Source organism: Hoplias malabaricus, chromosome 16 (assembly GCF_029633855.1).
Source record: "Hoplias malabaricus isolate fHopMal1 chromosome 16, fHopMal1.hap1, whole genome shotgun sequence".
Lineage (NCBI taxonomy): Eukaryota > Metazoa > Chordata > Actinopteri > Characiformes > Erythrinidae > Hoplias > Hoplias malabaricus.
The window spans coordinates 3,926,400-3,939,808 of NC_089815.1; the positions used below are offsets into that span (position 1 = coordinate 3,926,400).

At 39.6% G+C, this 13,409-nt stretch overlaps 1 protein-coding gene across 1 annotated transcript; it reads left to right on the top strand.

Annotated features, from left to right (window-relative positions):
• The first annotated feature begins 3,234 nt into the window (after positions 1-3,234).
• Positions 3,235-13,125, top strand: gnb4b (guanine nucleotide binding protein (G protein), beta polypeptide 4b). The gene is made up of 10 exons (XM_066648369.1): positions 3,235-3,385; positions 5,168-5,312; positions 5,556-5,594; positions 6,146-6,252; positions 7,020-7,083; positions 7,177-7,339; positions 7,485-7,551; positions 9,428-9,629; positions 9,722-9,938; positions 10,187-13,125. Exons 2-10 carry the CDS (start codon positions 5,256-5,258, stop codon positions 10,291-10,293), a joined length of 1,023 nt encoding a protein of 340 aa, XP_066504466.1. The 5' UTR covers positions 3,235-3,385; positions 5,168-5,255; the 3' UTR covers positions 10,294-13,125.
• Positions 13,126-13,409: the final 284 nt, after the last annotated feature.

Sequence of the window (13,409 nt, forward strand, 5' to 3'; positions counted from 1 at the left end):
CAGCGTATTTCATTCATATTTACACTCTTTAATTAATACCGAATTCGTTGTCTTTAGGTATTAAGTTAGCTGTCGAGAAAACGAACCCGAAACTGTCCCAATAAAATCCTTCCTCGACAATAAGTTCGGCGTTATTTGTCTCTAGTGAGAGTAAATATCCGAACAAACCCGAGTCCTTACCGTAATCCCATCGCGTGTTTACTAAACCGACACTGCTGAGGGAACTCGCTAATGAAGCGAGTCAACGCGGACCTGAGGACATTTTTCAGGGAAAGTTAATGATAAATATCCCGCTCCGTGTAGTCTTTCTTGAAGGCGCTGTGAGTTTGTGGAGTTCTCTTTAAGAGCTCAACTCCCCTCCACTCATCCCTCCACAGCGCGACTTTAAGCTCTTAAACCTGCGCGCGCTCACGAGCGACACCTGCCGGACACGGAAGTGGACTGGGAATTCTCTCCGGGACGGTGTCCTGTGAAAGCCACTTTTTAAGGCTAAGCACCAGCTATATGAAAGTGTCAAATAAATAAATACAGTGGAATTTGGGTTTAGCTTATTGCTAGGATATTGTCATGAATAATGTTGGTTATTTAGCTAGATAGATACTGTCATAACAGTCAGTCATAACGGTGTTTTACCGTTAAGCTGTTGTCCACTAGTGACGTCACGGTTGCGTTCAAGAATTTCCTTAGCGAGCTCGGGTTTTTCCGTCAATTTAATAAAATTGTCAGTTTTAAAGCAAATTAAGCTGCTATTTTCATTTTAATTCATATATATATATATATATATATATATATATATATATATATATATATATGTCAGTAACTAAAATAATGCTAAATATTCATGGAGGTCCATTAAGTGGTGCTTAGCCTTTAATATCTCAAATAGATAACGTAACATCTCGTTTATGACCTTGCATCTTAATATTATGTTTCGTAAATAAAATGTAATAGTGACGTTGTATCATCATTATGACGTGTTATGTCTAAATTATTACATATCTATTCGTGGTTATATTTTGCTAGCTCCTAATAAAGAAATCTTTTATTTTATCATAGTAATAATAATAAAGCTAAGAATTAAAATCTCATGATTATATCTTAAGATTATGAGCATCTCATAAGAAAGAGCTCACTTCTTTTGTTATTAATAAGTCATTATGAGGAACCTTCTGAATCTAGATATGTCATTATAATCACATATTTTTATTTGAAAGTGCCTTTCATGAGACCCAAGGACACTGTACAATAGATCATAAAAGAAAAAATTAAAGGTAAAAAAAAAAGTTAATACACATACATACATACATAGACACATACATAACCATAAAGACATACACATAATATCATCCATATGCCAGTTTAAAAAGATGAGTTTTGAGTGATTTTAAAAACATCTACAGATGAACAAGCTCGCAGTTCATCAGGAAGACTATTCCACAGCTTTGGACCCGCAACACAAAATGCTCTATATCCAATAGTGCTTAGCTTAAAATGTGGGACCTCAAGCAAATGGAGGCTTGAAGACTGAAGAGTACGCACTGGAGAGTATGATTGAAGTAAACTACTTAGGTAAGAAGGGGCAAGGTCATGCAAGGATTTAAACACCAACACAAGCAATTTGTACTGTATACGGTACTTCACTGGAAGCCAATGAAGACGACTTAGGACTGGAGTAATATGCTCCCATGATCTTGTATGGGTCAACACCCTAGCAGCACAATTCTGCACATACTGCAACCCGCTCAAAGCCCGAGCAGGGAGGCCACACTACAGAGCATTGCTGTAGTCGAGTCTGGAAGTTACAAATGCATGGACTATGGCCTCAGCAGCAGTGAAAGAGAGAAAAGGGCGAATCCTAGAAATATTTTTAAGATGGTAGAAGGCTGTCCTACATGTGTTGTTAATAAGTGATTCAAATGATCATGTAGAATCAAAAATTACTCCAAGATTTCTCTCGTGAAACTGCAGCCCATGATGTCTATTGATGTCACCAAGAGGAAGGATGTACAAAATAAAAAGCAGGGGCCCAAGAACAGAGCCCTGGGGGACACCATGTGACAAGGAGCATGTGCCAGATCGAAAACTTCCCATTGAAACAAACTGCTGCCTACCAGAAAGATATGATTGAAACCAAGCTAATGCAGTACCAGTTACGCCAAACATATTTTTGAGCCGAGTTAGTAAAAGGCTATGACACACTGTATCAAATGCTGCAGTAAGGTCCAATAGGACAAGAAGACTCAGCAGTCCTTGGTCAGGAATATATAGTTATTGTGATTCTTGTGGCTAAAAGAAGATTTGTGTACCGTAAATTGATATTCATCTATAATTACACTGAGGATTGCACATAAAACTGAATAAGACAATACTGCATACATTTGCAACATCACTGTAGAGCTCAGCATGCTTAGAGGAGAGCACCAGCACAGTTGTGCTCGCCTGGTCTACTGGCCTTGGATGGCATCACCTGGGATCTCACTCTCAACCTTCTGCTGATAATAGGGCAATAACTTAGAAAGCACTGGCACTTGGAGCGATTTTACAATGTTTTGAATACTTCAGTTGTTTGCTCATGGCTTGACCTTCAGTCTGATGTGGCCTAGACATATTTCTTTGTCTCACTAATAGGAAACATTATGGACTCAAACACGTTAAAAATATAAATAAGAGCTCTTTAATCCCACTCTAACAATAAGATATATCTGTTCCAATGAATGTCTCCAAGCAGCCCTACTAACACGTGACGGGTCCCATTCCTGTTTCTCATACCGTCTCATACAGTTGATGGACGATACCATATCTGCGGAGGGGGAAAAACACTGCAATTATACTATTGATCAGGGGACCGTGTGGAAAAACCACGGGTTTGTAATATTAATTTTAAATCTTTATATTAAAAACCTAAATATATGCTGGCTGTTTACAATATTAATGCGTAGTCTTCGATTAATTCACGTAAATCATTTTCAGGTCATCCCTCTGTTGACATGTTTCCGTTTTCCCTACGGCTGTATATCAAATTCATCCTGGATTCATAACAAGTGCACTAAGCAAATCAAGTATTAACGACTTTTGCCTAGTATGGTTTATAAAAGTGCTCTATATTTAAACAAAACTCTTAGTATTAGTACAAAATGCATATTTAATCCGTAGAAGCCAGAGAAGTATGGCCTAATAAGTGCACTACATAGGAAACTAGGAGCCATTTGAGATACGGCCCACGGGTGTGGCGAAGTAGCTGCAGACCGAGCGCCGGGGGAGTGTGTGTGGCCCTTTAAATGTATTAAAATTGCTCGAATTAACTATTATTTTACAGTTTTTGGTATGAGTGGATTTTGAAATACGTTTTACAGCACTGTGACGTGCCCAGAAGAGCGTGTTTCAGGTAACGTTAACGTTTAAATGAATATAACTGAATGTCTGGTTCTCGTTTTAGTCCTTTTTTTTTTTGCTTTTGGGAAAAGTCAACAGGTTGTAGTCTGCTGTGGTAGATTTTGTAACTACTCATAAACTTTGTGTTCGTCCTGAGCTTTGCGATATTAATGGATTATTACCCATGAATATCTAATTAACCACGGTCTGTATCGCTGTATGTGTTGTGTAGTGTATCTACAGCTTGTTTGTTTGGATGCGGCCTAGTGGATTCAAACATTGACTTGACTGTTGGTCATTTTAAAATTCGTTATTTAAACGAAGCAACGGACTTTTTCTTTCTTTACCACTGCCAGCGGCTTTGCTTGGCACCTCTTAAATCATGAAACAAGCTTGTATTATCCGACAATGCGCTAAATATTAAACAGAACTGGGCAGAATTGTGGTTGAAAAGAAAAGGATTTATATCTGAAATGCAGTAGTCTGTTTGGGTTTAAGAGCCGTTACTTCAAAACAGACAATGTACTACGAAGGAAATAAGGAGCCGTTTGAGAAGACAAAATGACATTAAAAATCTCATTAAATTAAATAAAGAGCAATATATATATATACATACACATATATTTAAGTACGTGTGTGCGTATTTATGGTATATGTACATGTATATACATTATAAACTCAGGGAATACAAATGGCCACGGTGAACAGCCTTGTTAGACAATTCCTTTGGGGTTTTTAAACTCTACAAATCAGTAAAGGAAGCTTAAGTCAAGTCATGTCACGGCAAGAATGACAGAAATTCCTAAATGTGCAACAGTGCTGACGTAAGAGGTACACAGTAAATTCTCTTCTGAATTACTGTGTAGATACATGTATCTTCCTCAAATGATTTATTCAAGCTGTCTTTCTATATTATTGTTTAATGAAAGAGAAACACAGTCAGGATTTTTCACAGTGGTGCTGACAGGAACCAGACGTCCAAGGGTTTAATGGCTCTTACTTCTCCTTCACTGGATTTTTTTTAGTAGTCGTTATGAATATACAGCTTCATGCCTGAGACGTCGTTCTGAGAAAAATGTTTAAGCCTGAAAACTACGTTATGTGTATTTTAATACAGTGCTTTTCACTGTAGGATAATTTGCTGAGATTGACCACGGGTTTTTTCATAAAATTTACTCATAAAACTTTAAAAAAGCAAACATTTAGACTCTGGTTGATGCAAGCAGCAAGAGTCTCTACATTTAATATACGCTTCTGAATAGTTCGGGTCTGACCTGCAGCATCCCTGAGCATTCATACACACATTAATTTAATATAGAAGCGATTATGATTTTGGCTAAATGCCTGGATACCTCTCCTTGTTGAAGTGGTGCAGAGATGTAATTGGAACTTAATGCTAGCTGTTTGATTTACACATCATTTATGGAATTGTTACACATACAGTTTTAAAACTTGAAGCTAAATTGAAGCTCACTCTAAAGCACGCTGCCACAGTTTCCCACGGGGCATGATAACAGCAATTAAAAACAAACAAAACAAACAACTTAATTCAACAGGAAGTCTTTATTAGACCTGAAACTCCTAATATGGGCATGGTGCCAACTATGGAATGATGACACGACAACTCTAATGACAGAGTTTAGTTTGGTGATTAACTCAGACATAAGCAAATCATTTAATGGAGGTATTTATTTATTCTTGGTCCCTGTTTAAAATGTGCTTTGTTCCAATGAGGCACAGAAGTAAGCGTTATTAAGTCATCTCCTGAAGCCCCACCCCACCTCCTCTGTTTCAGGAGTGTCGGCCCGAAGGCGGTCTGCCTGTGTTGCGGGTCTCAGCTGCTGTTCGATCTGCTGTTGCGAATAACTTGTCACAGTGTAAAGATGAGTGAACTGGAACAGTTACGGCAGGAAGCCGAGCAGCTACGCAACGCAATCCTGGTAAGAGACAACTACAGGACCCCAACAAGGGCTGCAAACTATCACAGGGTCATCACTGATTTGAATATGACGATTCAACTGCTTTTTTTTGTTGCTTTTGTTGCTTTGTCGTCAGTGGATTAATAGTGTAGTGAAAAGACATGTTTATGTCATATAAACTAAAACAGGTAGAATGCTTCAGTGTAATATTTTCCTGTGCTCAGTGCCAGTTTCTTGTTATTTCCTTTTTATTTCTCTCAACAGGATGCCAGAAAAGTCTGTAGCGACACAACCCTTTCACAGGTAATAATTAAGTGATATTACCCGCTATGTAGATGTGTATCTATGAGGAAAAAAACAACTTTATTCAGCGAATGTTCATTAAGGTGCAGGAGACAAAAAGGAGAATACAAGAGAAATCTATGGTTGATCAGTCCATGTGTGTCACACATTCAGAATTTACAGCAAACAAGTCCGTGCGTGCTGTGGCCATGGGAACCAGTGCTGTGCACACACACAGTTTAGTTTAATTTTTATTTCAGTCTCTTGCCACTACAGAAACATTACTGAGTTTAGTGAGGAATTGTTTTTTATTTGTTGCGGTTCAGCTTAACCTAACTGTTCAGACACGATTGGTGTTTGTGTATATGTCTACGTGACACCTACATAAGCCATTTAGAACTGATAGAACTCAACTTTAATCCCTGTTGTAGGTACCGCAAGAACATTATACATTAATTAACTGGAACAAGCTCATGTTATTGTTGCTGTGATTTCATATACATTCCATTCCTTTCAAACCTTCATGACTCTGCTGACTGTGTGAGCATCCTGTCGTTGTGCCTGTGTGCCAGATCACAGCCGGAATGGACTCAGTAGGACGGCTACAGATGAGGACAAGGCGGACGCTTAGGGGTCATCTAGCCAAAATTTACGCCATGCATTGGGGCAATGACTCAAGGTGCGTGTTTGTCCCCTCATTCACGTGAAATGATCTAACAGTCTGTCTGCTTTTGTTTTTCCCCAAACACTGATGACCATCGACCATTTTAGGACTCTTAGAATCAAGCTGAAAGTCGGTTGGCACATGCTATTGTTGAGCGCTGGTGAACACCTTTGTCAATAGTGTTAGAGCAAAAGAACCTGTGGACGTGCTCCATGAATGGTGGATTAATTTCACTTTGCCACAGTAGGTAGAGCTTAAATATGGATATCTGAGCCTTTCAATACATTTAAAAATAGTCTTGTATGTTGTAGTTGTTCACTTTACAGAGCCTGCTGTCTTGAATTATACATTGTCAGGATTCTGTTGTAGTCTTTCCTGTGTTTGAACGTATATGTTCACAGACAGGAGGCCATGAGGAGCTGACAGAATGTCAATTTCAGTTGGTGCTAGTTCTAATTGTTAGTTTGTTTAAGCCCTAAGCCTCCTTTATGCATTATTATACTATATCCCATTCCAAACAGTCACCACCCTGTTTCATACTGAAATTGGATCTGTAGTTCTTGGCGAGGACATGAGATGGGAGATTGGGTGGGGAACATCTCGGAATTTGTCTCTTTGAAGGAGTGGAACACTGAGGTTATATAAAATAGAGTGCCTTGTTTAGCATCTAACATTCATTTACCTTTACACTGAGTGGAAAATCAGTTCTTTCTGTATTCGTTGTGTATTGTCTGGAATTAAACAGATGTAGTTGCATTTTATTCTTGTGCTTTTGCCTTCAGGTTGCTTGTGAGTGCCTCCCAAGATGGCAAGTTAATCATTTGGGACAGCTACACTACAAACAAGGTAAAATAGCAACTAGCCTTAACAGCTGAGTGGTATTGAAACCAAACAGATCTGAAATATTGCTTTACCCATGTTGTATGTTGTGTTTCTCAGGTTCATGCAATCCCCCTTCGCTCATCCTGGGTGATGACCTGTGCCTACGCGCCCTCTGGCAGCTATGTGGCCTGTGGAGGTCTGGACAACATCTGCTCTGTCTACAGCCTGAAAACCCGTGAGGGCAACGTCAGAGTCACCAGAGAACTCCCTGGACACACAGGTAAAGACATATGTACACCCCTTAACTGTCACAGTGTCTGCTACACTAGCTAAATATTGTCATTCATTAGTATGTTTTGCTGAAAAGCAGGGTATGAATATGACATTTAGGGGTTTTATTTTATTTTCCCTGCTCTTCCACAAAGGCTATTTATCCTGCTGTCGCTTTCTCAGTGACAACCAGATCGTCACCAGCTCTGGAGACACCACATGGTAAGCGGAATTAGTTTTTACTTAATGTGGGTATTCACTTTGTCAGCATCAAATACAGTCCTCATTACAAGATAAAGCAACTTATTTTGAAGTCTGTTTGCTGCCACACACAGCAATTACAAAAAACATGTCCCAATTTCAGACTAGATTATGCTGTGGATTACGCCCTCCCCTACTCCGATTGGTTCGCTTGAGTGAGAAGGGGGCGTGGTGAAGTAGCCTAAAATCTTCTGATTGGACGGTCTGACTGTAGCGCTACCGTTATTGGTCGATAACCTTCTCTGTTAACATTTAATTGGTCAGTCTGCACGTCAGTAGCCCTTGTTTACGTCAGGCAAAGCTCCTGTACCTACCCTCATCTCGAGCAGCTATGCCAAAACGTAAATGTAAGTTCTCGGGTGAATTAAAAAATAAATTCCCATGTTTTGTGTAGCAAATAAAGCTGTAAAGGACCTAAAAGCACACATAGGGTCAGCTAAGAATACAACGGCAGCGAGGGGCGAGACCCCTCCCCCCAAGACGGGTCCTTTTTTTTACCATCTCAGATCTGGTCACCCTACATTTACGGCGTTAGCTAAGATACATATTTGTGTAATACCATATGAGGACCCTCAACATTATACTGAATGGTGAAGGTTAGCACAAATTAAGCCAGTTTTGATGCATAATACTTAGTCTAAGATCATCTTTTGAACAAAACCTTTAGCAATTTCTGTTTATGTGCAAAGATGTATTCTGATTGAGTTAATCACAAATATATATATATATATGTATATATATACAGTGGAACCTCTACTAACAAACTTTCCAAGATACGAACGGGCATTTAAATATTGTTTGCTTCCACCAATGAACCACGACTCTAGAAACGAACCCGAGCCTCCTCCGAGCCGGCGGCTGGAAATGGCCACTGACCCCAAAAGGCGAGTCTCCCAGCGCCCCCAGACTGGAGTGAGCTTTTAAGATTAGCACATTGTAGTTTTAGCAATTTCACATTAGTGTAAATAGCAGACAACAAATTTCGTGCTAAGTTAAGCCGTATCTACGCTTCGTCTCCCCACATTCACCTGCCTACTCTCCGTTATTCCACCCCCACCTCCCGTCATACAGCCAGTGCCTGTGTTACTCCTCCAGCCAGTCGTCACGTCTTCAAGGTAGCAATATGTAACCACTTTTTTTTTTACTATTACTGTTACCACTGTATTTCTTTTATTTTTAGTAATGCTACATGTATTTTTTTACTAATTTGAGAGTGTTGTAAACATATATCAGTGCTAAAAGGGTGACTTTCGGGGTGGGGGCTGGAACACATCAATTGCTTTTCCATTATTTTAAATGGGGAAAATTGACTCGAGAAACGAACGCTTCTACTTACGAACCAGGTCACGGAACGGATCCAGTTCTTAGGTAGAGGTTCCACTGTATTATGAGTGTGCTGTTTGTTTTTAATCTATTCACCAGTCTGCTGACAATCTGTTTTTACATTCACACTACAAGTAAATATCTAAAACTACATGCATTTATACACCACTGTTTAATTTATATATTACAATGTCTGTATCACACAAGTCTGGTCATTGAAATGCATAGAAATATGCTACCTTTAATGTAGTCAGATACAGGTATTTACATGACTATTCTTCCTCTGTTTATTGGGTTATTTACAGGATTATCCCCGTTGTTCCCTCAGAAAGTAAATGTATTTCGAATGGCTTCATTCAGAATAGGATATTCCAACTGAGGTGTATACATAGATGTATTCTATTTCAAAGCTATTAGTCAGTTTATTGATGTATTATAGACAGAGCAAGTGTCTATATGGCCCTAAACAGGTTGCTTTACAAATCATAGCTGATTGTCCACTCTTGCTCTGCAGTGTATTATGGGACATTGAGACAGGACAGCAGGCTTGTATCTTCGCCGGTCACTCTGGCGATGTGATGAGTCTCTCGCTCAGCCCTGACTCCAACACATTTGTGTCTGGTGCTTGTGATGCTTCCTGCAAACTGTGGGACGTTAGGAGCAACACTTGCAGGCAGACCTTTAGTGGGCACGACTTGGACATCAACGCTGTCTGTGTAAGTGTTCTGTTTCCTCCCTGTACGACCTATCCTTATTGTTCACCTGGTGGCCATCATGATGAGTGAACTCACTACCGCTTGTCTTGTAGTTTTTCCCCAACGGGAAGGCCTTCGCTACCGGCTCTGATGACTCCACCTGCAGGCTTTTTGACCTGCGAGCTGACCAGGAGCTCATGATGTATTCTAATGACAGTATCATGTGCGGCATCACCTCTGTGGCCTTCTCCAAGAGCGGCCGCTTACTGCTGGCTGGCAATGATGACTTCAACTGCAATATCTGGGATACATTAAAAGGCGAGCGTGCAGGTGAAGTAACCAGTTTTTAATCTTTCTATTCCAGTTTTTTTTATTTATAATTTTCCTTGTTGGGAATTCCACCCCAGGGACTGGGTTCACAGTTCTCCTGATTACAGCGCCAAAGCGATAAACGATTTAATAAATAATTTGATAACCATTTCATCTATTGACTAGGTCTCATTTTATCAACTGATATAAACTTTATGCCTTCTGCTGTTTCCTCTCACTCTGCTGAATAATGCCCTATCGCACCGCAGGCATCCTTGCCGGACACGACAACAGGGTTAGCTGCTTGGGGGTGACTGATGACGGCATGGCTGTAGCTACAGGATCATGGGACAGTTTTCTCAGGATCTGGAATTGACCCCAGAGTACAGGACTTTAATGACTTTTTTGACAGACTACAACACACAACAGATAACAGGTCTGAGAGCACCTCCCTATCTCCACCGCGTGAATGCTCCTTTTATATTCACATACAACACACTCCTGTGAAAAGACCGGAATGGCTGGACAGAGGTCTGACGGCATGTTATTGATGCATTATTTTGTTACATGTACATAAATATGTGGTATAAATATGGTATATACAGTATGTTCAGTTAATTTGTGTGTATATGGCATACACACACACACACACACATATATATATATATATATATATATACAGGGGTTGGACAATGAAAGTGAAACACCTGGTTTTAGACCACAATAATTTATTAGTATGGTGTAGGGCCTCCAATACAGCGTCAGTTGGTCTTGGGAATGACATACACAAGTCCTGCACAGTGGTCAGAGGGATTTGAAGCCATTCTTCTTGCAGGATAGTGGCCAGGTCTCTACGTGATGCTGGTGGAGGAAAACGTTTCCTGACTCGCTCCTCCAAAACACCCCAAAGTGGCTCAATAATATTTAGATCTGGTGACTGTGCAGGCCATGGGAGATGTTCAACTTCACTTTCATGTTCATCAAACCAGTCTTTCACCAGTCTCGCTGTGTGTATTGGTGCATTGTCTTAAAATCTTAAAAGTTTCAGTTTCATTGTCCAACCCCTGTGTGTGTATATATATGCACATAATGGTAATGTGTATATCGTACACATTATACTTTATATTATACTTGTATTACAAACACTTTACTTTTATGGGGTGTTTAATTAACAGTATTTAAAAATCTATTTAAAAAGGGGTGTTTTCACAAACGTTTCCAACACATAACATCTGTATACACAAACATACAGCCTTTATCAGGGTGATTTTCAATATACATAATTTTCATTTGGCTCCAAGTACACACTCAAACGTCATTGAAATCTGTGCTCCAGTGTGGATATGGCATTTGGCAGGATCATTCTTATTCTAAATGCACTTTAATGTGTCTAGGTTTCACATATGAAGCAGAGACTCTTCAATATGTTATAGAATATCAACTGGGGTGTCCATATTTTTCTATACAACCGTATCTCTCACATTCCCCCACCCCTCGCTAAGCTACTTATCTGACACTCTATTTGACTGTGGCGCAAATCGTTTGCATGTGTGTGTAAGTCGGAATTTGTTTAGTGGATATTATACACTGTATGATGTTAGACCACAGAAGGGACCACTAAATAGCCAAATATTACGGGATATTTTTTCCAATTGGACAGTGTTGGAAATGTAAGGATGTATGGCCCAGCTGTAATGGACACAACGAGCATAATATAATCAAAACTATATCCTCCTTCTGTGCTACTGGGCACAGCAAGTCTATTAAGACACAAATCATTCGCTGCAATATGGGGACTTTTTTTCGGTTCTTTGCTGCACTGTAAATCATATTTGTAAATCAATGAGTGGCCTTGGTCAGCCTGACAATATTTCTTCCTAGGATTTTCTCCAAAAAGAAACAGAGACACATTGTCTCTGGAAAACACATTCAGACATTCCAAATATTCGTGACTGGATTCGTGTTTTGGAGAACCTCAGAGAAGGAGAGTTCTGAGCTCCTGCTTTGGTGTCTATTAACATTTATTATTCTTCACACAAACAAAATGGAGGCAACTCTTAGGGATACACTAATACGGGAATTATGGTGCTGTTGGATGCTGATTTACAGTATTTTTCATGTTTATCTTTGTGATATATCAATGCCTAGAGCCGAATGATTTGGGAAATATATGCAAATGTTTTTATGATGTTTTACAACTAATGTTTGGAATTGGTTAGGCTTTTATCTTGAATGTAATACGCCTGACTGCCAATTCATGCTTGGGGTTTGATTATGAAATCTTAATAGTTCACTACTGTATTCATGAACTTTGATAAGCCTTATTGTTTACTTTTATGACATTCCGAATAACTTTGCCTGAATATTTTAAACCTGTTTTTGGCATCGAGTGCACTGAGGCCTTGTTCTAGCTTTTCTAACCAGCGAGTGTACTCGATACTGTTACAGTACATTCTTAGTCTTTAAAGTGACTTGCACAACCATGTGTGTTAATTTCATAAAAAGGAGTGTTCAGTGAAGATTTGTTTCGATGGTCAGTGGTTCTAAGGGCAAAGTGTGCAGATATTCTTCTGCTGTGTTAATGTGCCAGTATTTAAAGCTGTATCCAGTTGGCAATGGTAGCCAGAATAAACAGCTTAAATTTGTTTTTAAAGGCTAAGCACCAGCTCTATGAAAGTGTCAAACAAATAAATACAGTGGAGTTTGAGTTCCTAACTTGTGTTTATTGAGAGTCAGAAAACATGTTATTTCTTACTAATTGAAGGAATAAGGTTTAACAACCAACGTGTTGGGAAACTCTAATAGGCGTCTTGCCTGTGACGTAGATGGTGGACAACACTCTAGAAGCTGCACTTAATTTAATGCAAAATGAGGAAAAGGTGTGTTGTTTTTGGCTGCAATCATTCAATGTACAGTGGGACATCTGTGAACAAATGGCCCAAAGATCCCAAAATATCCAGAAAATAGACTAAATTTGTCCACTTTAAACGGGCACTTTGGAAAGGACCATCCGCTCACTCCGTTATCTGTAGCTCATTTCACTGGCGCTTTTCCAACAATATGGGCATGTAAGGACACCAACGAAAGGTGTTCAAGAGCCTCTGTAACATGGAGGTAAACAGGGTAAGGACACTCACTTCGCCTGTTTTAGTTGGTGTTAGTTAACGTTAGCTTGACTCGCTAAACTCGGTGGCTCAGATTATACTCGGCTACGTAGCTGCATTACGGAGGTTTATAGTGTCGGAGGAATTCGAGTTCGACTTCGATCACATTTACAAGAATAACGGTACCTCTACATTTGAGTTTAGCTTATTGCTAGGCTATTGTCATGAATAATGTTGGTTATTTAGCTAGATACTGTCATAACAGTCAGTCATAACGGTGTTTTACCGCGGCGTTGTTCGGCTGTTGTCCACCAGTGACGTCACGGTCGCGTTCAAGAATTTCCGTAGCGAGCTCGGGTTTTTCCGTCAATTTAATAAAATTGTCAGT

Coding starts and splice junctions, on each gene's coding strand:
- gnb4b (XM_066648369.1), top strand. CDS start 5,256: ATGAGTGAACTGGAACAGTTACGGCAGGAAGCCGAGCAGCTACGCAAC. Junction 5,595..6,145: donor GCGACACAACCCTTTCACAG/GTAATAATTAAG, acceptor CCTGTGTGCCAG/ATCACAGCCGGAATGGACTC. Junction 7,552..9,427: donor AGCTCTGGAGACACCACATG/GTAAGCGGAATT, acceptor CTTGCTCTGCAG/TGTATTATGGGACATTGAGA.